A 22,266-nucleotide genomic window follows, 5' to 3' on the forward strand; every position below is an offset into this window, starting at 1 on the left:
GCAGCCGCCAGGATTCGCCGTACGAATACAGCAGACAGGCTGCATTCGAAGGATTAGTCTACCACGAGCCGTCGTAGCATCCAGTCGAGCCGTCAGCTACCTCGCCCGGAGATACGTCACCGCTGGAAGTGGGTTAGAATTCTAGAAGTCCAGATTAAACGAACTGCGCAGCCGCCAATCCGATACGAGGAACTTAGGAAACAAACGGAATTTGAGAAGTCAATTCATCTCCAGCCGCCCGCCGCCAACACCAGTCCAGCCGAAGACCGCTGAAGTAAATTAGGTTCCGCGCATATTCAATGCGCAAGTCTCTTGAGGTGACCAGAGACCTGACGAGGTAATTATACTGCAGAGTCAGTCCTCTTCCAGCATTCCGACCGACCAGACGTGCCCAGGAAGAGAAGTGAGTCAAGGTTTGGGAACATAGGTAAAGACTTGGCTGCTGTCCGTTGTATATTATATATCTTGACTTTTCAGTTATCCGCCGTATCTGTACTACCGCTTACCGCATTAACCGTTTGCCTGTTTACCGTTCCGCTAGTTTTTCTGTGCTTTGCTTTAGTCAGGTCACCGCTTAACACCGCACCGTTACTTTACCGTTTTCCGTAGTCACCTCCTGTACATAACCGTAGCCGTTTGTCACCGTTTAGCGATTGATTTGGAGTAGAATAGTGTAAATAGGTAGAATTGGACTATAAATAAATGTAAATATATACCAATTTGTGGCCTTTTATTCCTGTGTGAAGTCTAACTCTCTCTAGACCCTCTGGACATACCGTGTCTTCACTGCAGCCGCCGCGTGTAGTGGTGTTTCTGCACTTTAAACAGAAACTGGCGCCCGAGGTAACCGCCGCCGCTCAGGCGTCATAATGACGAACGACGAAGGAAACAAACAACAACGTCACAAAGGTTGTCTCATCCACACTCATATCAAGTAGGTAGATACACCTCCAAATACTAAATTTTTCATCGGTCGGCAGAGTAGTTGTTTGCCACAATATCATTATTTACAAAACCCGACGATTTTTTTCTCAGCTCTGCAAATTCAGTTACTTCGGTTACCATATCAAAAAGTGACGTCTATATACAACTACTGGCATACCAAATTTAGTTTTAAACTGCCCTATTTAGAACGCGTTTTCTATGTCCGTTTTTCTTTTAGATATTCTACACTTTCTAACGTATTAACTAGGGTAAACTGCTTTTATTCTTTGACTGTATACCAAAAGTGTTACATTTAGAAGAGTAAATAACTGAAACATTTACTGATCTTCGGATTTGGCCATTTCCGAAAAGTTTCAGTCTTAAAGAATAAAGTTTTATGGGCAATTCTTTTTTGCCGCTTGCTCGTTCAGGAAACAAAGTATTCCAATGGAACCAAAACAATTATTTCGTGTACTGCAACTATAATAGTACGGAATTCCGAAGTAAATATCATCCAACAACAAAAGAACCAAGCTTTGTTTGTTTAACCGGTTTCGATTGTAGTTTCAGTCGCATAGTCTCCGGTGTTATTGTTAATTAAGTCAAAAGTTCGTCGGATAGAAAGCTTAGTTAATAGTTATAAGAAGGAAACGCAGATAAGATCTTTAGTGGCTCCGTTCCTATTATAATTATAATTCACTGGGGCAATTGTGTTGCTGTAACGGTTACTCCATTATTATTATTTTTTAACCGTAATTAGTGTAGTACACTATTGGGCGTTTTAAGCCGCAGTAAGTTTGTGAATGTCGATATTTGAATCCAGTTTCCTAATACAGATAAGCTGACAGAAATAACGAGTTAAATCTACAAATTCAGGGGAACACATTAATTATTTTAAAGTCATCATATTTTTTTTGATATCAATGTGGACCAAGCACCGAACATTGAAAAACATTCTATTCTTTGTAAAAAGTAAAAATGGTTTTACATGATTTATTAGATATTAACTAACCGGTTATACGATATTGAATTAATTTAAAATGAACAAGACAGCAATAAAATTAAACCATGAACAGTTTAAATTTAAGTAGAATCCGATCCTGCGCAGAACGCTTACGAAGAGCAACGGAGGGATAGTTTCCGCTGTTCGGTTAAAGGCTGAGGGCTATTGCCAGTTGATGTCACACCTGATACATGACGGAATGGCAGGATATGTCATCACCGTTTCATTTTTTTACATTCTTATTTTAGTTTTCAGTACTCATGAAAAAATTAAGATATGAATTCTTTTTGTTGTTTCAAATATTTCCAATATTATATTTATGAGTTTGTGCGTTGCCTCGACTAATCTGAAATTTGACGACAAGGCGAATATATGCTATATTTTGCTAAAATATTTTATTTTCATAATTATGGAAGTAGCAGGATAAACAATATATTAAACATTGTGAAAGGTATTTAGATTTTTTGAAAATTATTTTTATTTTGTATTTTTCTAAATTTTTCATTTTTTCCATTTTTCAAATTTTTTCTCCGGAAAAACAGGGCTTTCTCACAATTTTTCCTTGTTTTCTCTATAGTGTTAGATCTCTAAGTCTAAAGCATACCGTCCCAGTGCTATTTGACGTTCAAAGAAAAAGGTGTTGGTAGCATTCTCGAAAATATTAAATAATACTGAAACTAAAAGTTATAAAAAGATACGGTTTTAGTCCAGGAATAAATAAAAGCTATCTTCCATATTATTTAGACACCTAATACATTTTTGAATCTATTGAATTTGAATATTTTGATTTCTTAAAAGAAACCCAATGCAAAATTTGATATTTTGATTTTCTTTCGACTTATCTTATTTCAAGGTGTGTTGGTGTCTACCTATTGGCAATTTTCAAAGCGAAAATGGATTTTTAAGACAATCAGCACACTGTATAAAAGCGTACTAATAATAAAATGATTAATCAATACAAAAACAACAAAATTATTACAAAAACAATTAAAAAATCCACAATAACACTTCAGAATGACTATTATTTTGCAAAGCACATAATCGTATGTCGTTTTATAAATTTTCGTCATCACCATCAAAAATTTAACGTAAATGTCCGCGTATTACTTTTTATAATTTCAACAAGAGAAAGTAAGATTTTAGGTATTAGATGTCAGAATCATTTTGAAATGGAAACAGTACTATGATGTGTAATAAATAGTAACTAAAATAATATGAAAAAACTACGAATATTTCACAAACCATAGAAATAGAACTTGGCACATCTTAACAAAATCGAAAAACGAATTAAATTTGGACTGGTCTGTATCAATTTTAATACAGGATACCATGAAGAAAAAACAAAATATCCGTGATTGAAAATATTTTTCTTATTAAAAGCTCGAAGGTGGAATAGTATACAAGGTAATCTTTAAAAAAAATAAGTTAAGTGGGAGACCCTGTATAGTCGAAAATAGTTAGAATATGAAAGAATCGATATAGTGCAACTTTTATTTGCAATGTTTTTGTGTACGTATAATGACTAGTGACGAGTATGCAGGGTGATATTTCTATGAAGCAACAAATTTACTTATATTTAATTATACTATAGAAAAAATGTAGTTCCACTAAAATAAAATTATTATCAATTATCAATCAAAATGGTCCATCAGTCTAAAATTAACTTTAATTTTAGAATATGTCCTATCATTGTATAAGTAAATTTACTTATACAATGGTCCTACCCATTAATCTGATTTTGTCAAAATCAAACGTGCACCTGCTATATGAAGGACGATATACAGTTCTCTGCATCAGGTCATGTTATTGATGAAATATCATCTAGGTTACATAGTGGATATCTACATGTTTTTAACCCAAACTTCCTTCCAAATCTGCAGAAATATACAGTGTGTTGTACATAAAATAAATAAATTTGTTGCTGCAAAGAAATATCCAATCACCCCAATCGTTGCTATTTTTACATTATGCAGAAAATAGATACAATTAACTAGCTTATTTAAATTTATAGGTAATAATTTATTCAAGATTATTTAGGTTTAGGTCACAAATATGATACATGCTTTATACATAGAATGATTGATTTTTATGACGGAAAATATTTCTCTTATGGGAAATAGAACTTAATATCTCACTGACACACCAGTTCCTTCACATAAGTATCAAAGAAAATAAGAAATCAAATTTGACGTTTCCACAGACTCCGAGAATTTGACTGTATGTTCAGCAATGCGCGAAATTAAGTTTGTATAACTCGAAGAAGAAAACCTTTTGTCGTACGTCAGTAATGTCGCAGATAAGGGGTCTCCAGCCATATATTTACTTCCAATTTCCGGTCTCTCTATTTCTCCCTCAACTAAAAGTCAATGGACCACGAGTTCTTGTGTGAAGAGCATCTTGAATGCCGCTGTAATACGTCACTTTAAGCCGCGCCGTATCTTATACCTCGGACTAGTGGATTGTTAATTAAAAAAGAAACGTTGTGAAGAAGCTATTTAGAAAAGTGCACACAGTTATTTCCACTTATATTAATGTTGTGTTCATTTAATAACTACTAAATTGATACATTTTTGTTGGTTTTGAATATAATAAAAAAATCAGTAACTTATGAATAAAAAAAAGTTACTCCTTTACGATTTCTTTAAGAACCAGGAAACTTAGTAGGAATAAAATTTTCAATAATAAAGTAACACTCAGCAAGTGAACAAAACAAGCTAATAAAAATAGCTTGAATATTATTATACATTGAAAAATCATAGGAATTACAAAATTACAAAAGATAGAATCTATCCCCAACACAGTACATTATAAGAAAAATTGGACTTATTGTCACTCAATTTCACTCAATAAGGTATCAATTTATGTCCATCCGATTGAGTGAAATTTTCCTTTATTAGTATGAGTAGGTAAAATTTTATGAGTGAAACTATCAGTTCTAGTTCAAATATTATCAAAAATGTGTAAAATTATCAAAATATTGACTGAAAATATACTCAATAATTTCACTCAGTGGATTCACTCACCTTTCACACATACCGATTTATTTGCAGTGTATTCACAGGGATTTTATATACGGGCAATGATGTATGATCTATTTACGACAAATATGTCTCATAAAATTGCGAATCATATTACACAATTCTACATGCTTGCTAAATAGGCTACATTTCTAATAAATTGGATTCGATATCAAAAATTAATTTTCTTAAGTATTCTGAATACATTTACAACCTAGCAACACTGTACCATTTCACATTGTGACGTCATTGCAAACTTATCGTAAGTGGACTATAATAAATAATATCAATAATAATATCTCTACTCCTCATTCTAACTACGAGAGTTAGTCCAGAATTCGGAGACTTGTGCGGGAGAGGAGGCGGCATATTATTATTACGGAGGCCGCATTTGCGCCTAGTAACGACTTATGTTGGTAGGCCCTAATCACCATTCAGTGCAAGAATGAGGAAAACCTGGAAAACCTCATTAATTAGGGGGGCGGTCAAAATGCCAACCGGTGTCAATCTCTCACATTGACCCAAGCCGACATTCTTCCACCCTACCATACCTGCACAGAGGATGCCAATCCTCCGTACAAGCATAGCTAATCTACGGTTTACCGGCCGCGGGATTTGAAACCCGGTCAGATCGACACATCGATTTAAGTACTGACGCCGTGCGGTTAACGACCATAAAATGTCAACTAATTGACAGATAGTTATTAAAATATCTTATATAGGGAAAATATAGAATAACATTAAATGGAACAGATTGGAACTAATTAATAAAAGATAAAATATTTCAGTCAAAATATGCATCAATTTGTATACGAAAAAACAATGAAAAATTGCTGCGTTTCTCTAAACTTAATAAATTATACACATTAACGGTATGTCCGCGGATTGAGTTTACAAGAGGGCAAATGGACCAAAAAGTGAGAAACGAAAAAAAGGCATTCTTGATAAAAGTTTTTGCTAGTTTAGAAAATGCGAGTCATCATGACGAACTTCAATTTTGTTGTACAGGGTGGGTCAAAAACACAGAAATGTTATTTTGTGTAAGAGTAAACATACCTTACCTTGCAAGATACGAAAAAATGCATTATTGATGAAAGTTTTTGCTTTCAAAATGAATAAGAGTCACGTTGTCAAAAATATAATATTTTATACAGGGAACAAAGCACAAAACTAAAATACGTCTTATTCAATTGTAATTTTTAAATAATACAAACATTATTACAACAACAATTAAGCCAAAAGGAAGTACACAAAGCAATATGATGATGATATCAAATTTCAAAAACACCACCCGCATTTTTCTAATTGCTCCCTTAGATATCTGAAGCAATTTCTGATTTCTTCCTGGGATATAGAACGGACAGCCTGGGTAATTCTGCCTTTCAACATTTAAATATTATTTGGTATTGGAGTAGCATGGACAAACCCATAGAAACATATTGGCCATGGTTAGGTCAGGGCTCCTTGGGGGCCACAAAATTGGACCATTTCTACCAATTCATCTTGAACCAAATCTATGGTTAAGCCATGCTGTTACCTCACAAGCACATTGTACTGGACAGCCATGCTGTTGAAAATGCATTTTTTAGCGAAAATTTAATGGCAAATTTTCGAGTTCATCGTTTAAAAATGTATCAAGCATTTTTAAGTACGATATACTATTACAGGTGTTATTGTAAAAATATGGGCCTATAATGGCATGGGCAGATATCGCGCACCACACGTTCACTTTTGTAAAATATTGTGTAAATAATGGATATAATTAATACATTTAATAAATTTAAGTTTTTCAAGCTTAATCAGGTCAATGCATTTGATAAAGAAGTCCGTAAATCTAACTAAAAAAAATCTTTATAGTAAGTCTTAAAATGGTCCCTAATTATCAAAATACGACAAACTACGTTGTCTATGTGAACACTGAACAATCTATTGGTTCAATATGACACCGAGATCCTTAGCACTAAAAGCTTATTTAACAACAGTGTAAATTATACTAACTAAGGTTATGTTCAAATGCAATTTGGTTTCAAGTAATATTAATGTGACTGCTCTTTCTGGTGTTAATTATTAAGTAATTAATCTCAAAAAGTGTCCCTCTATTAATTGTATCCACCCATCCATATAGGCCATCAAAGGCAATGCTCGATTCTCTCATAAATCTTGATAATTCACTACTTTACGTCAAGATTAACAAACCTCATGATTCTCTACGTCAATATACGATTTTAAAAGATTAAATGTTCCTAAGCATCACTATTCGGTTACCTTTTTGTATAAAATAAAGGAGTCAGCAACAGTAAAGCCAACGTGTATGTTGAAGAACATATTTCGACATAACATTTTAAAAGGATTTTTGGACCAAACTAATGGAATACAATCGGACACCAGCTTTATCTTGAAACTGAACCTATAGTTCCTAAATTTCCTTGCAACAACGGGAAAATCTGATGGCACTCTAGAGCACAGCATTTGCAGAATGCCAGCCTACGTTGATGGGATCTGAACGTATCAGAAACAGGTATCATTAACAAATTATTACATTGTCAACACGTCATCTACAATTCGGAACATTTGGAAGCGGAACTATATCTCCTACGATGAGCTCTTAGATGAAATGGATATACTAACATGAATATTGAACAAGTAGAATATCTACCACCAAGAAAAAGGCAGAATATCTGGTAATATCTATAAACACTACATGTAAGGATATATTTGTAGGAATGTAGAAAGAAAGCACAATATTACATCTACATCAGCTCAAGGAGTATAGGAGCAGACGAGCTGCAAAAACAATCTATTCCAAAAATATAAGAACATTGGATAAAAAAGGAGATTCATTAACACGAGATTCAAGAAACGCAAGTGCCACCAAAAGAAGAACAATGTCGCGAAATCAGCAGTTGTTGAGTACAGGTCAGAAATAGGGCATTCAATGGACCTAAGTAATAAGGGAATTCTAGTGAGAGGAAAATATCGACTTGAAGACTTAAGAAGTTTCTTGTGAAGAAGAGAGAGATGTGTCAAAAATGTTCACACCGATGACGTAGCAACCAGTCCAAAAATTATTTAATCAAAATACTCAATATTTAATATTCCTAAGGTTCACGTTCTTCTGTTACTTTTCGTATTTATATTCCTCAAATGAGCATTTTAATTAGTTTTCCTTTATTGCAATTTGTACTCGCAACACCTATAATTCAATAAACAGTCCGCTTGTATTGTTAAACAAAATTGCTGTAACTAGGTATATTTCCATCGTTTCGTATCATCCTGTAATTATTGCCAACTGTTGGATGTCACAAATAAAATAAAGTAAAACAGAATTATTTTATTCAATCACAAATGCTGAAGTTTGAAGATGACGATACTGATCATTCTGTAATGTTTAATCTATTATTCTTGTCAGTAACTGAACTAGGTACATATGCACCGACAAAGAATAACTGTAAAATTTATGACTTGCTCTTGTCATTCCCGGATCGCAACAGATTATAAAAGGCCATTGTCGTGAGTTGGAATTCAATTCAGAATTACGGATTATTCCGTATTATTTTTATACTAAAGCTGGTCTATCTCCTGGTAGCAGGTAGGCTCCGAACGGAAAGATGAATAGAATTAATTCTAAATTGGATTTTTTCCCGTCGGCTTTCACGAACTTTTCTATTCCAAATTGAAACGCGAATGTTTTGTTCAGGAGATAGTACTGCAATTAACCTGGCGCTATTATCATCTTCAGGAAGCAACAATGGGGTTTTTAAGTATTTCAGTAATTTGTTGAATAAAACTATCACGAATAATAAAACTTATGGTAAACTTTATCATTAATGTCGCACAGAAAAGCTTTTCTAAAGGCAGTTATGCACGTAAGGATAACTCTGCAGGCAAAATTCGCTAATAGGTACTTATTTCATCTACACACAAAATCCGTGCAAACTAAACGATTTATCATATACATATCGCCAAATTCAATTAAAATATTTATTAAGACCCTCCTTTGCTGATATTGTATACTAGTCCAAGAGAATTAAGCTCAAAACCTTCGAGATATGGCTGTTGCTTGACGTAGATTAAATATTGGTAAAAATCGGTCGAAAATAATATAAACAATGAAAATATAAGGTTGCGCCAAGAAAAAAAGTTGTGCTATTCGCAGAAAAAATTAAAAACTGCAAAAATACTCAAAAATCACGTGTTTTTCCTAACATTTTCCAATATAACTTCTTAAATATGCAGTTTACAGAAANCTGAATTTTCTTGATTATCATCAATACACATGTTGTGAATTATAGCTAATGCTATAATCGCTGCCTTTGCAGTATCAAGACTTACTTGCATGCCATTAAAAAAACAACGAAATTTGTTTTTCCATTGGCCAAACAATCTCTCGATCACGTTTCTAGTGCGAATGTGACTTCTGTTATATGCCTCCTCTGCATCAGTGACTGGATTTAAGAGAGGAGTCAGTAAATATCTTGTACATGTGTATCCATTATCACCAAGCAAAATACCATTTATTTCCCCATTCTACAAAGAAACAAGTAATAGCTACTTAGATGAGTATCTATAAAATAACTACCTCAAATTTTCTTCGTAATGAACATTGGCTCCAAATTCTTGAGTCATGAGATGAACCCCTCCATCTTGCAACAATGTCTCGTATCTTACACTTTGCATCACAAACGACCTACAAGTATTTGGGGATAAATAAGTATTTTATGTTATTTAATAAAAACTTACCTGAACATTTAAGGAGTAATATCCTTTTCTATTGATATACAATAAAGGGTTATCTCCTCCGGGACATTTAATTTTAATGTGGGTACAGTCGATCGCACCCACTATAGATGGACAATTGCCAATGTGAAAAAAATCTTCTTTTACAACATCAACTTCCGGTCCTTCAGGAAAAGATATATACTGTTCCCTATATGCTGCTATTGCTCTTACTACTCTAGTTATAATATTGCTCATGGATGACTGAGAAATACCATGTATATCACCTAATAAATAGTACTTATAAATACCACACAACTACTAAATTTGGGTATATATTAAGCTAAAAATGTATTTAACTACCTATGTCTTGCTCATATGCTCCTTTAGCAAGGTATCTTATTGTAGCTAAGACCTGAAGTCCTGGACTAATTCCTCCTCCTCTATTGCTTACAGAAATTTGTTGATGAACCATATTGATGATATTTTCAGCTAGATTTTTGCTTATTCTGTAAATTTGTTTAAATTTCGAATCATAATATTCTTCAAAAGGATTTATTCTTCTTACATATACTTTTGGATTTCTGGGAATTTGCCCCAATTGGGGTTCCTCAACCTCGACTACTTCTTGGTTAATATCAATTAAGTCTTCTACATTCATATTCATAATTATGACTAAAATAGGTAATATGGTGTATATATATATAACATAATAATGTATACATCTAATCGGGTACAACTTACCTGTATAAAATCTTTACTACTATTCACAAGGGTAACAATTCTAACAACTAACATTTGATTTGACAAAAGTTAGGTTAACTTAAGCATGGTGTAAAACATACCCAAACTTATTACTAAGGATTTAGTATCATTCTAGTGTTAAAATGATGTTAAATGTAATTATTAATATGCTTTTTACTAATTTAGTTTTAAAGTCATGTTAGAATAATCTAAATTTTATTATTAATAAGGCTGTAAGTATTTGATATAGAAATCAACTTACTACAATTTGTCTTTTGAACAAACACATTTACTTCTTAGAAATTGCAAGCAAATGATCAAAGTTTAATTATTTTTTAAATTAGAAACTTTGAACTGCGTCTTTGTTATTTGCTTATATGTTGTGTTGTTCTATATCTCATGTTTGCAAGACACTTCTTCCTGAAAGGGACTAAAACAGTAGATATTTAATACAGCAGTCTGCTTATTAAAATTTGTCTTCCGAAAAAACAAATTTATTTCCTAGAAACTGCTTAAATCTCTTGCTATACCAGAACGACCATTTAAATCGCTTGCTTATACAGGGTGATTCAGAACTTAAAAAAAAAATTGGATGTACAAGGGACTCTTAAAGATACAATTTTGTAAAGAAAAAAATTAACAGAGCAGTTCGAAAATGATTTAAAAATACACTTTTGCAGAGTATTAGAAACTGGTCCACTGTAGAACCTGACCACGCACAATGCGACGGGCACGAAGTGTGATAAAAACGATCAAAAACTTGAAAGAATAAATCGAATTTTATAGCACTATTTTATATCAGCAAATTCAACTGCTTCTGCCGCTATTGTTATTATTATTAATAAAATTAATTTGTGGTTTAAATTAATAAAATAATATTGGCATTGTAAACACATTTGGGCCCGTCTTACTCAGTGTCTACGAACTAACACAAATGTTGTCCTGCTTCGCCATAATACAAATGCTTCACCATAATACAAATGTTGTCTTGCTTCACCATAAATTAAAACGATATCCACTAACTCCGAGTTGCTATACACGCAAGCCATTTTTGAAACTAACTACTCAAAAACTATTGTAAACACTATAGCAACGACAATTGTAAAATCGGAATTCAGTATTCGGAGTCGCAGAGACCACGTGGATCTCCACGCGTATTGCGAATGACGCTAGAGACTGCAGTTGTCCAGCGATGTAATGCTTGAAAGTACTACAACTTCAATAATTTTTTTCTCGAAAACTGTAAGGATTTTACAAATTTTGTTTTACGATATTGACTCCATTTTTCATGCCACATCTATTCCCAATTTTTTTTTAATGAGTTGTGAATAAACTTGTATACAGACTGTTACAAATTCGCTTCTCACTGCAGGGATACATGGAAATTTTATTACATTTTTTGCAAGCCGTCATGACCCCCCAATACAGTATTGCCTCATCCCGACGCAGATTCAGACATTTTGTCTCGAAAAATTCATCTTCAGTGTATTCGTTCCAAATTTATCTAAATTTTTTATTTAGATTTCTTTGTTTATTAAATTATCGTACACTGTAAGTGTCGTTAGACTCTGTGAAATCCATCTAGTTATTTAAACTATTACCACCACGCATTAAAATAGAATATTATTAGAGTTTTATTCCCGTGTCCATAGTTCTCGAGTGCTCAAAGTTCAAACAAATTCCGATCTATTTTTTTGAGGATATTCATACAAATACATCTGACATGCTCTTTCATAGTTGCGATTGCAGATATAATAAATTCTGATAATATTACGCTGATCTTCATTTTCTACCTTTGCCAAAACGAAAATGTTTTTGAACATTTACTGAAATTTAAAAAAAAATAATATTCAGTTGGCATTTTGATTGTTCATATGCATTTTTAAGAATTAATTTGTCATAATAAAATTAAAATTTTAATAATGATTTAATTTTGATGCAACAACTTATTGAGTTATGTATGACCAAGTGATGGTAATAGTTAATAATAAAAAATGTTTTATTGTAACGTGTGGTGGTAATAGTTTAAATAACTAGATGGATTTCACAGGGTCTAACGACACTTACAGTGTACGATAATTCAATAAACAAAGAAATCTAAATAAAAAATTTAGATAAATTTGGAACGAATACACTGAAGATGAATTTTTCGAGACAAAACGTCTGAATCTGGTTCGGGCTGTAAAATGTACCTAATAAAATTTCTAGGGTCGTATTTAAAAAAATGATGGTCCTGGAGAAACGAAAAATTACATATAAAAATTGATTATGTCATTCGACAGAGGGCAAAAAGTGGTCATGAGAAAGTATTCTTTTTTTTTTCAATATCACCTCAAACAAGGCTGAAATGAAACAAAAACGGATTTCCAGAATTTCTGTTTTTCTTCAAATACTAATCATGTTTGCCTTGATTTCTTAGAGGCATAATGGTGGTCCCCTGATTAATTTAAGCTACTTCGTACCTCTTACCGTTTCCGAGATGTAGTGAGAAGCGAATTTGTAACAGCCTATATAGTTACATATTTCTGCACGAGATTTCTTTCTAAGAGTGCATAAAACAATAATTTGATACCAATCTGCTAATTAAAAAATAAATCTGCTTATTAAAATTTAGTTTTTGACATAACAAATTTGTTTCCTAGGAACCACGAGGAAGTGATAATGGTTCAATTCCTTGTTGAACTAGGAAATTAAAAATATTTAGTAGACTTTATTTTATATGCAAATTTCAAATGTATACCATTATTAGACAAAAGAGTATAAGCATATACCTTTACGAACGAAATCTAATTTTTTCTACACTTCATACTACAGTTCGCACAACTTTAACATAAGTTAATTTATTCCTATTTGTATACATCATTCGACTGGCTGTGGCTCTATTGATTTGTTAAAATGCGTTAGGGACATTTCTTAACATTTCACATACAATTAGTCGTCTACAAACCTGTTTTGTTGTAAACTTGTCGATGTGTTCCCGTAATACAAACATGGTCAAGGTTTATTGTATAACATTTCTGGTGAGAATACTAAGTGCTCATTTGTAACTTTTCTAGGCTATGTTGCAGGTAATCATCATGTTCTTCATCTAGAAATCATTTTCGTTAATAAATTTTCTTTAGCATTTTGTAAATCTACAGAGATGTCAATCAACTTATCAATGCCGAATTATTGTCTATTCTTGTAGTACACATTTTAGGAATGACGAATTTCTCAAAGCAATAAGTTTATATAACAAAGTACACTTGAATTCATTTTTCACACAAATTCATAGACTAAAAAAGTACAATGCCTACAATTTAAACAATAATCACGTTTTCAAAATTCTTCGTGGATTGCCGTATTAGATTATTCGAGTAAGGTTTCTCCTAATACAGTTGATTCCACGTTATTTCAGAAAAAACACTAATACAACAGGAAAATATTAAACAAATTCGACAACTCTTTGTGTTAATAATTCTGAATCGTTACAAAAATATAAAATGGTATGTCAATATAGCGAAAAAAGGCAAATAAAACGGCATTTTGGCGAAATCAGAGATGGAAATGGAATATGATGAGGAACATAACAGGGAAGTAGCAGATACCTAAATATAATTCAAGTTTATTGCATAAAGACGCAGAGAACAAGATAATTAGAGCAGATTTATTCGAAAGTTTTAAGAAAGACGTAAGGAAAGCGTCGTTATAACCTTGGAAATATGTCTAAAATTTATCTGTTTTTACTTATTTATTTGTGTATCGAAACTTAAGCTAGCAGATCGATATACCACAGTTAGTTTTTCATTTGAGGTTATTTATGCGACAAAAATCGGATACAGTGAACACTTAAACGCGTGGATAGTTACACAAACACAATTGTCACCAAAATAACCGTATAAACGGATAGGTACTTGTACAGCACTACACGCACCACGAGATGATTTAATGGGGACGATGGGAATAGTCAAAGACAACGCACGACACCCATAGAATGGTGTGGGGTCACTAAATGATGAGGGCATTTACTCCAATTTAGGGACAAGTCTACCAAATATAAGTTGATCTGGAGAATTTATTTAACGGGTACCTATATTTGAGTGGAAATACTCAGTTTTAGTTCAAATATTATCACAAATGAGTAAAATGATCAAAATTCTAAATATTGAGTGAAAATGTCGCTCACGTGTGATAGAATTGTTAGATATGAAAAAAACTGAAATAACCCATAGGTAGGTACAGCAAAATCAACCAATATCACTATTACATCTGGGTACCATTGATACACAATTTTTATGCTCAATTTTTCGGTAGGTAAATGCACTACATTACAATTTTAAACCATATAACATTACAATTATTTTTATCATTCTGGATTAATTTCTTATTTCAGTTTTAAATTTAAGTTACCACGTAATCTAATATAATAATTTTAAGTCAGCATGATTTCACCATTAAGACTTACTTTTTAAAATAGTAAGGCAGTAGTAGAAGCTGTTATAATCGAGGTGTCAAAAACGCCACTAAGTAGTTAGATTGAATTGATCTAGATATCCAGCTATTGGTTCGGATCCCGCTCTAAAGGTTTCTATCATACATTATTATTTCGTTAATTACTTTTCGTCATTAAATCCTAACGAATTCCAAAGGAAGTTTATAGGTAGGTATTTGATTCAATTTCCAGTAATTATAACTATGTTTGTTTGAGGAATGAATGAAGCGTGGGTTTAAAAGGTATGTAATTGAGAATAGAATACTGCTTTCTCCATGTAGAGGACTATACAGGGTTATCCTTATAACATTTTATCCCCCTAACTTTTTTATTTAGACAAAAATAGTAAATATAAAAGTTGTAGGGAATGCCTTTGTGAGTTTAATGAGTTTACAAAAATATAAATTATACAGGGCTTTCCAAAGATACGAACCAAACTTGTTTTTTTAAATGGAACACCCTTTATATTGCCGCAACAACAACTATTACTACTTCTTCTACTGTAACTACTACAATTACTATTACTAAGTACCTATCACCAGCGTCAACGGTACTACTACTACTATTACCACTGCCATCATGGTTGATATTGCTATTATTTTTTTTATAATTTATTAGATTATATCTTGTGGACTGATGAGGCCACTTTTACAACAAATTGTGGTTTTAATAATAATAATAATAATANTGTGTCTTATAGCAAATTTCATAACAAACAATTTCAGCAGTAATAGTTTTTTCTGTAAACTGCATATTTAAGAAGTTATATTGGAAAATGTTAGGAAAAACACGTGATTTTTGAGTATTTTTGCAGTTTTTAATTTTTTCTGCACATAGCACAACTTTTTTTCTTGGCGCAACCTTATATTTTCATTGTTTATATTATTTTCGACCGATTTTTACTAATATCTAATCTACGTCAAGCAACAGCCATGCCAATGTGTAATTCTCCTGGACTATACTGTTTCTTTTCAATTCTACAAAATACCGACGACATGGAGCAGGAAGTAAGTTATATCAAGACGTAGTATAGAATGTCAAAACCTCTTCAACTCCTTTATTTATTTTCAATTTTGTGATAAATTTCTCCGATTGTATTAGACATCTCGTATACCCAAAGAAATACAGAACTTTCGATTTTCCACAAAAGATACTCCAGCTATTTGTTCCTTATTGCACGATGCTTCGCTGACGCTGTTTTTATGGGTCTATTTGGTGAGAAAAATAAAATCGCCACTTTTCCCGAAGAATATAAATAGAAGATCTCGCTTTTTATTCTTTACGATTCCTGTTCTCTGGAGAGGCAATTTTGATTGGCATTATTTCACGGCATTAATTAGATGATGCACATAATGTTAAAAAATATTAGTGTACTCTAACATATTCTTTAAAGGAAATTGAGGAATTATTCTTTATAATTAATTAAATGTATATTTACAATATTACATCATAACACTAATAAGTAGGGGAGATCGTTATCAACTATAACAAGAATTACATTACTCATCTTAGAGTCTCAAATGTTTGAGGCAATTTCTAGTGATTTATTATCAAATATGATTATATGCTTCCAAAATATGTAAATACGACCTAGAAAATAAAAAATAAAAAATATATATCTGTTACAAATTACACCTGGTCAAAATTGAAAGGCTCAGAAACCAATCAGTGCTAGTCACTAAATATAGAAAATGAGAACATTGGCTATTTGTAAAACTTGTAATAAAATAAAGATTCCCGTAAAGATACTGATAATTAATTATATTTATTGAGATATAGGTAACATTTCATACATTCATACATTTCATACATCTCAACTTTAAGAAGAAATCTTCAATATATAACTCAATTTCCAGAGACTTACACTGATTGTCTATCTAAAATGCCTTTATTTTTTTATTTATTAATTTCAAAATTCAAATTGAAGTTGATTAAATAAGCTAACTGACCTCTATATTGATTGAATTTAAAACATTTTTTATCTAAAGATATTGAAACTTATAGCTTCTTTGTTTATCTCTATACGACCATTTTTCACGGAGATATAACCTTTGAAAGAATCACTAAAAAATTCGTTGTTCCATTCATTTCTTCCTGAATAATTGACATATTTGCGCTTTCCTTTGTATTTGTCAATAGAATGTGGAAAAATTATGTCTTGCTTTTCCAAAAAAAGTTATAATGTTCCCACGATTAAATAGTAACACCAAATTTAATGAAATTTTCAATAATTTAGTTATTTTATATCCACTTAACTTACATCGGTTCAATAATAAGTAGATATTTTCAGCAAGATGCTTTTATGTAAAAGAGGGAAATTCAGAAAATATGATTTTAACCACAAAATAAAATTAACCAGGAGTATGTTTTCGCAAATATTATTGCCATTTTGTTCAATAATTCTAGCGCTGTTGGAAGGTACAATTCTTTAGAAAAACGTTGTATATTTCTTGCGAGAACAGAAAATTAGATTTATTTTATATTCCGGAGGAGCAACTTTGTTATTATAGGAGTTAACTTTGACACTTGTAGGTATACATTCCTTGATATTTAAGACCTTCATAAATATCCTCACAATGCCAATTTTCCTTTGCCCCGGAAAAGCCGTATTTTCCTAGCGTTTTATCCACCTCCTTTCAGCAGATCCAATAAAACAAAGTGTTGAACAACTGCAAGGACGTCGTGCCTCGAACAACTGAGGTGCTAAATTCCAATTGTGGCTCCAAATTGTAAACAGAAAAGGAACAGTCCAACCCTCCGACATTGTGCTGTTACAAACGGTCGGCGCGAAAAGTAACTAGTTTCACCCACTGCTACACGGGTATTTTTCTAGGACGGAACAAAAATTCAATTGTTTAGCTTGCAGTTGCAGGAAAGGTCTTTCCAAGTGGTTTGCTGTGGTATAATTCATTTTATTCTCGTTTCGTTCAGCTGTACTGTATTTTTCTGTATTTCATTAACACAGGTACATTATAGTACTGGTCAAAACTCCCCTTAATGTGTTGATTCCTGTAGGAGTTTTCAAAAATTAATAAAACAGTATATACAATTTATAAAATAACAAATGATCATTGTACAATTTCAATAGTTTAATTCATGAGATATAAAAATTCTTTTCCGTTATTTATTAGCTTAAATGTAATTATCTGAGCCATTTATGTGCGAGACTTATGTCTAAAAGTAAATAAAAGAAAAAATTGCTGCATATAATAATTTATTTGTCTTTCGAAAAAAAAAAAAAAAAACTCTGCAAGTAATAATTGGGGTTAAATCCTTTTTTTAACCAGAGAGATAATTTTACTGCGTTTATATTATTTGTATATACATATGAAATATCTCATTTTTGCACGAGATTTGTAAAAGTGAATAAAAGAGTAATTTGAGACAGCAATCTGCTTATTAAAACCTGTGTTCAGCATAACAAAAATACTGTCTAGAAACTGATTGCAAGCAAATAAATCTGCATTCTAATTTCTGCTCATATATGGTTATATATCTCACTTTTCCAAGAGATTCTCTTTTTAAAAGTGAGTAAAACAGTAAATACTTGATAAAGAAATATGTTCATTAAAATTTGTCTGCCGAATAAAAAATGTATTTCTAGTAAAATAAAATATTATTTGCATAAGTACTGTTATGTATCTCCTTTCCGCGCAAGATTACTTCCTAAATGAGAGTAAAACAGTAACAGCCTTATTAATAATAAACACGATAACAGCATGTTAACTAATGGTTACTAAGAGCATACTTACAGTATGCTAAGCAAATTATATTAATAATTGAATACTTAGAAACATGTAACAAACAACATGTTTTTGTACAATAAACATGACAACAACGTAAAATACGTAAACGGCTATATTCGCTCATATTTCTCTTTATAAAATTTATTTGATGTTCTGTCACGTTCTGTGATATAAGATATACGTCTGTGCTCTGTATTGGTAATGTTCGATGTTCTGTTATGTTGTGATTCTAACCTTTAATTTTATTAAGGGAAATTCGGAGATTTTTGTTATCCTGAATATCTGTTTTATTATCACTATGGATAAGGTAAGAGGAAGTCCCATTTGCGCACCACTGTCATGGTTAAAATTCGTATTAATTTTAATTTGGTTACAGAAACGTCCAAGATCTGTGAATTGGGAAGAAAAAGAAAAACTTGTACTGCTAGACGGAGTTAAAGACAACATAAAAGTATTAGAATGTAAAAGGAAGTTAACAACAGCTAATAGAGACAAAGCAGCAGCCTGGAATATCATAAAAAGAAAATTAGAAGTTCAAGGTAATATTAACTGAAAATTATACCTCACTCTTTATTAATCGTTTCATTGCCGCTAGGCTACTTCAGAGATATCCCCAAAATCAAACAGGAATGGCAACGACTAAAGGTACAAGCAAAGAAAAATATTTGTTCTTATAAAAAAGATAAACTTAAAACTGGTGGTGGTCCAGCTCCTAATGAACCAACAGAACTGGATTGGATTATATATGACCTAATCCCTTATGAATTTCAAGAAGACACAAGTGCTTACGATTGTGACCAAAATAAAACAGAGGTAGGTATTCTCTATAGTACTCGCTATGGCACTACAACACAATGCTTTAAAAAAAAGGAAAAACCGTTAAAAGAAGGGTATTGTTTTTAATTTTTATCATGTATTAAAAAGAAAAACTAATAAATATGTCAAGCTTGCAAAGAAACAGTTTTATTGTTGCTACGATATAAACCACCACAATTTGTTATGATGAAAGTATTATTTTTTATTCTGGTTGGCCAACATCGATAGAATAATAAAACAAATTAAGCAAATTGGCAGATATAATATTACTGATAGGTATTTTTATTAATAATTAGCTGCACTAAGAAACATTTAAAAGAGAATTATAATTAGATATGTTTTAGGAAAATGTCTCTCAAAACGTGGTTAGTCAAATTCAAGATAATTTAGAATCTGTACAAGACGATATTATATTAGAATTTCAAGATGAGCAAGGCGAGTGCATAACAACCGAAAGTTTAATTGTGGAGGTATGTATGTAATTAATATTTGTGATGTTCTTTAGTAAGAACTGTTTTTTTAGAAAATCGTCGAAAAAGGTGTGATTGAAATTGATAAAACTGTCGAAAAAACTACAGAAGCAGCTACAACACCATCAAAGGTATAGATTACTAATATTTTATATAACTGTAGGTATATACATTGTATTTACTATTTATAATGAGTGATGAGTTTCATAATAGAGATAATTAATCATTTTAAACAGCCCCCAAAGACAAGAAAACAGAAACTGAACCATATGACTGAATATGAAAATAAATTATATGATCTCAATAAGAAAAGAATAGAGCTACAAATGCAACAGTTGGAGGAAATGCACAAGTTGAGAATGAAAAATGAAAAGGAATATCATCAGAGACGTTTAGAATTACTGGAAACAAACAAGTATTACCGCTTTTTTTAAATAGTTTTTAATAATAATTTTGTAACTATTTTCTCTTGTAGGTAGGTGTGGAAAACAAACGTGAATTTAAAATAAATAAAATATATTTTTCTATGTATTTATTTCAATGTTAAATATAATTTACATTTTTTATTTTTCTTTTTCTTATCATTTTAAATTTGTCGGCATGCAAAAACAAAACAAAAAAATTGATATACACTTAAAAATGTAAATTTAGAAAAATGCGAAAATATATTTTTTAATTATAATTTATATTATTGAATTTTTTATTTAAATTCGTACAACTTATCATATGAGAAAAAATTATCTTTGGTGGTTTCTAAAATATCTCTGTATATACTGCTGTCGAAAAGCGGCCCCTAAGAGGTTTCCTTCCTCATTCTGTCTTGGATTTAGTAAATCTTCATCTTCAGAATCTACATCTACAAATAATATTCTAATTTGTTTAAATATTTAAGGGGTAAGTGTTTTCTAACCTGAATTTTCTTGATTATCATCAATACACATGTTGTGAATTATAGCTAATGCTATAATCGCTGCCTTTGCAGTATCAAGACTTACTTGCATGCCATTAAAAAAACAACGAAATTTGTTTTTCCATTGGCCAAACAATCTCTCGATCACGTTTCTAGTGCGAATGTGACTTCTGTTATATGCCTCCTCTGCATCAGTGACTGGATTTAAGAGAGGAGTCAGTAAATATCTTGTACATGTGTATCCATTATCACCAAGCAAAATACCATTTATTTCCCCATTCTACAAAGAAACAAGTAATAGCTACTTAGATGAGTATCTATAAAATAACTACCTCAAATTTTCTTCGTAATGAACATTGGCTCCAAATTCTTGAGTCATGAGATGAACCCCTCCATCTTGCAACAATGTCTCGTATCTTACACTTTGCATCACAAACGACCTACAAGTATTTGGGGATAAATAAGTATTTTATGTTATTTAATAAAAACTTACCTGAACATTTAAGGAGTAATATCCTTTTCTATTGATATACAATAAAGGGTTATCTCCTCCGGGACATTTAATTTTAATGTGGGTACAGTCGATCGCACCCACTATAGATGGACAATTGCCAATGTGAAAAAAATCTTCTTTTACAACATCAACTTCCGGTCCTTCAGGAAAAGATATATACTGTTCCCTATATGCTGCTATTGCTCTTACTACTCTAGTTATAATATTGCTCATGGATGACTGAGAAATACCATGTATATCACCTAATAAATAGTACTTATAAATACCACACAACTACTAAATTTGGGTATATATTAAGCTAAAAATGTATTTAACTACCTATGTCTTGCTCATATGCTCCTTTAGCAAGGTATCTTATTGTAGTTAAGACCTGAAGTCCTGGACTAATTCCTCCTCCTCTATTGCTTACAGAAATTTGTTGATGAACCATATTGATGATATTTTCAGCTAGATTTTTGCTTATTCTGTAAATTTGTTTAAATTTCGAATCATCATATTCTTCAAAAGGATTTATTCTTCTTACATATACTTTTGGATTTCTGGGAATTTGCCCCAATTGGGGTTCCTCAACCTCGACTACTTCTTGGTTAATATCAATTAAGTCTTCTACATTCATATTCATAATTATGACTAAAATAGGTAATATGGTGTATATATATATAACATAATAATGTATACATCTAATCGGGTACAACTTACCTGTATAAAATCTTTACTACTATTCACAAGGGTAACAATTCTAACAACTAACATTTGATTTGACAAAAGTTAGGTTAACTTAAGCATGGTGTAAAACATACCCAAACTTATTACTAAGGATTTAGTATCATTCTAGTGTTAAAATGATGTTAAATGTAATTATTAATATGCTTTTTACTAATTTAGTTTTAAAGTCATGTTAGAATAATCTAAATTTTATTATTAATAAGGCTGTA

At 31.6% G+C, this 22,266-nt stretch overlaps 3 protein-coding genes across 6 annotated transcripts; 1 reads left to right on the forward strand and 2 right to left on the reverse strand.

Moving 5' to 3' along the window:
- Positions 1-9,168: 9,168 nt before the first annotated feature.
- On the reverse strand, positions 9,169-10,135 carry LOC108918019 (putative nuclease HARBI1). Its single transcript, XM_023455485.1, has 4 exons — positions 10,024-10,135; positions 9,685-9,947; positions 9,524-9,631; positions 9,169-9,471 (listed from the first exon to the last, which is right to left on the reverse strand). The coding sequence occupies exons 1-4, from the start codon at positions 10,133-10,135 to the stop codon at positions 9,169-9,171; spliced, it is 786 nt and encodes a 261-aa protein (XP_023311253.1).
- An 8,715-nt stretch (positions 10,136-18,850) lies between these two features.
- On the forward strand, positions 18,851-20,406 carry LOC108903155. 3 transcript variants are annotated; one of them, XM_018705239.2, is made up of 6 exons: positions 18,851-18,928; positions 18,998-19,160; positions 19,217-19,434; positions 19,782-19,907; positions 19,961-20,038; positions 20,144-20,399. In XM_018705239.2, exons 1-6 carry the CDS (start codon positions 18,920-18,922, stop codon positions 20,339-20,341), a joined length of 792 nt encoding a protein of 263 aa, XP_018560755.2. In that variant the 5' UTR covers positions 18,851-18,919; the 3' UTR covers positions 20,342-20,399. The 3 variants fall into 3 exon arrangements, with proteins under 3 accessions (XP_018560755.2, XP_018560754.2, XP_018560753.2); XM_018705238.2 differs by having other exon boundaries at positions 18,855-19,160; positions 20,144-20,322; positions 20,383-20,406; XM_018705237.2 differs by having other exon boundaries at positions 18,855-19,160.
- Positions 20,407-20,611: 205 nt separating this feature from the next.
- LOC108906533 (putative nuclease HARBI1) lies at positions 20,612-22,256 on the reverse strand. Of its 2 annotated transcripts, XM_018709831.2 has the most exons (6): positions 22,031-22,256; positions 21,650-21,961; positions 21,311-21,573; positions 21,150-21,257; positions 20,818-21,097; positions 20,612-20,763 (listed from the first exon to the last, which is right to left on the reverse strand). In XM_018709831.2, the coding sequence occupies exons 2-6, from the start codon at positions 21,951-21,953 to the stop codon at positions 20,645-20,647; spliced, it is 1,074 nt and encodes a 357-aa protein (XP_018565347.1). In that variant the 5' UTR covers positions 21,954-21,961; positions 22,031-22,256; the 3' UTR covers positions 20,612-20,644. The 2 variants fall into 2 exon arrangements, with proteins under 2 accessions (XP_018565347.1, XP_018565348.1); XM_018709832.2 differs by having other exon boundaries at positions 21,650-22,039.
- Between the last annotated feature and the right edge of the window lie 10 nt (positions 22,257-22,266).

Source organism: Anoplophora glabripennis, unplaced genomic scaffold (assembly GCF_000390285.2).
Source record: "Anoplophora glabripennis isolate ALB-LARVAE unplaced genomic scaffold, Agla_2.0 scaffold67, whole genome shotgun sequence".
Classification (NCBI taxonomy): domain Eukaryota; kingdom Metazoa; phylum Arthropoda; class Insecta; order Coleoptera; family Cerambycidae; genus Anoplophora; species Anoplophora glabripennis.

Bases quoted from the DNA above. Each gene is read 5' to 3' on its own strand.
- LOC108903155 (XM_018705237.2), top strand. From the start codon at position 18,920: ATGGATAAGGTAAGAGGAAGTCCCATTTGCGCACCACTGTCATGGTTA. The intron at 19,435-19,781 runs GTAGGTATTCTC...GATATGTTTTAG, and splicing joins GTGACCAAAATAAAACAGAG to GAAAATGTCTCTCAAAACGT. The intron at 19,908-19,960 runs GTATGTATGTAA...CTGTTTTTTTAG, and splicing joins CCGAAAGTTTAATTGTGGAG to AAAATCGTCGAAAAAGGTGT.
- LOC108906533 (XM_018709831.2), bottom strand. From the start codon at position 21,953: ATGAATATGAATGTAGAAGACTTAATTGATATTAACCAAGAAGTAGTC. The intron at 21,258-21,310 runs GTAAGTTTTTAT...AAATACTTGTAG, and splicing joins ATTACTCCTTAAATGTTCAG to GTCGTTTGTGATGCAAAGTG. The intron at 21,098-21,149 runs GTAGTTATTTTA...GTTTCTTTGTAG, and splicing joins CATTACGAAGAAAATTTGAG to AATGGGGAAATAAATGGTAT.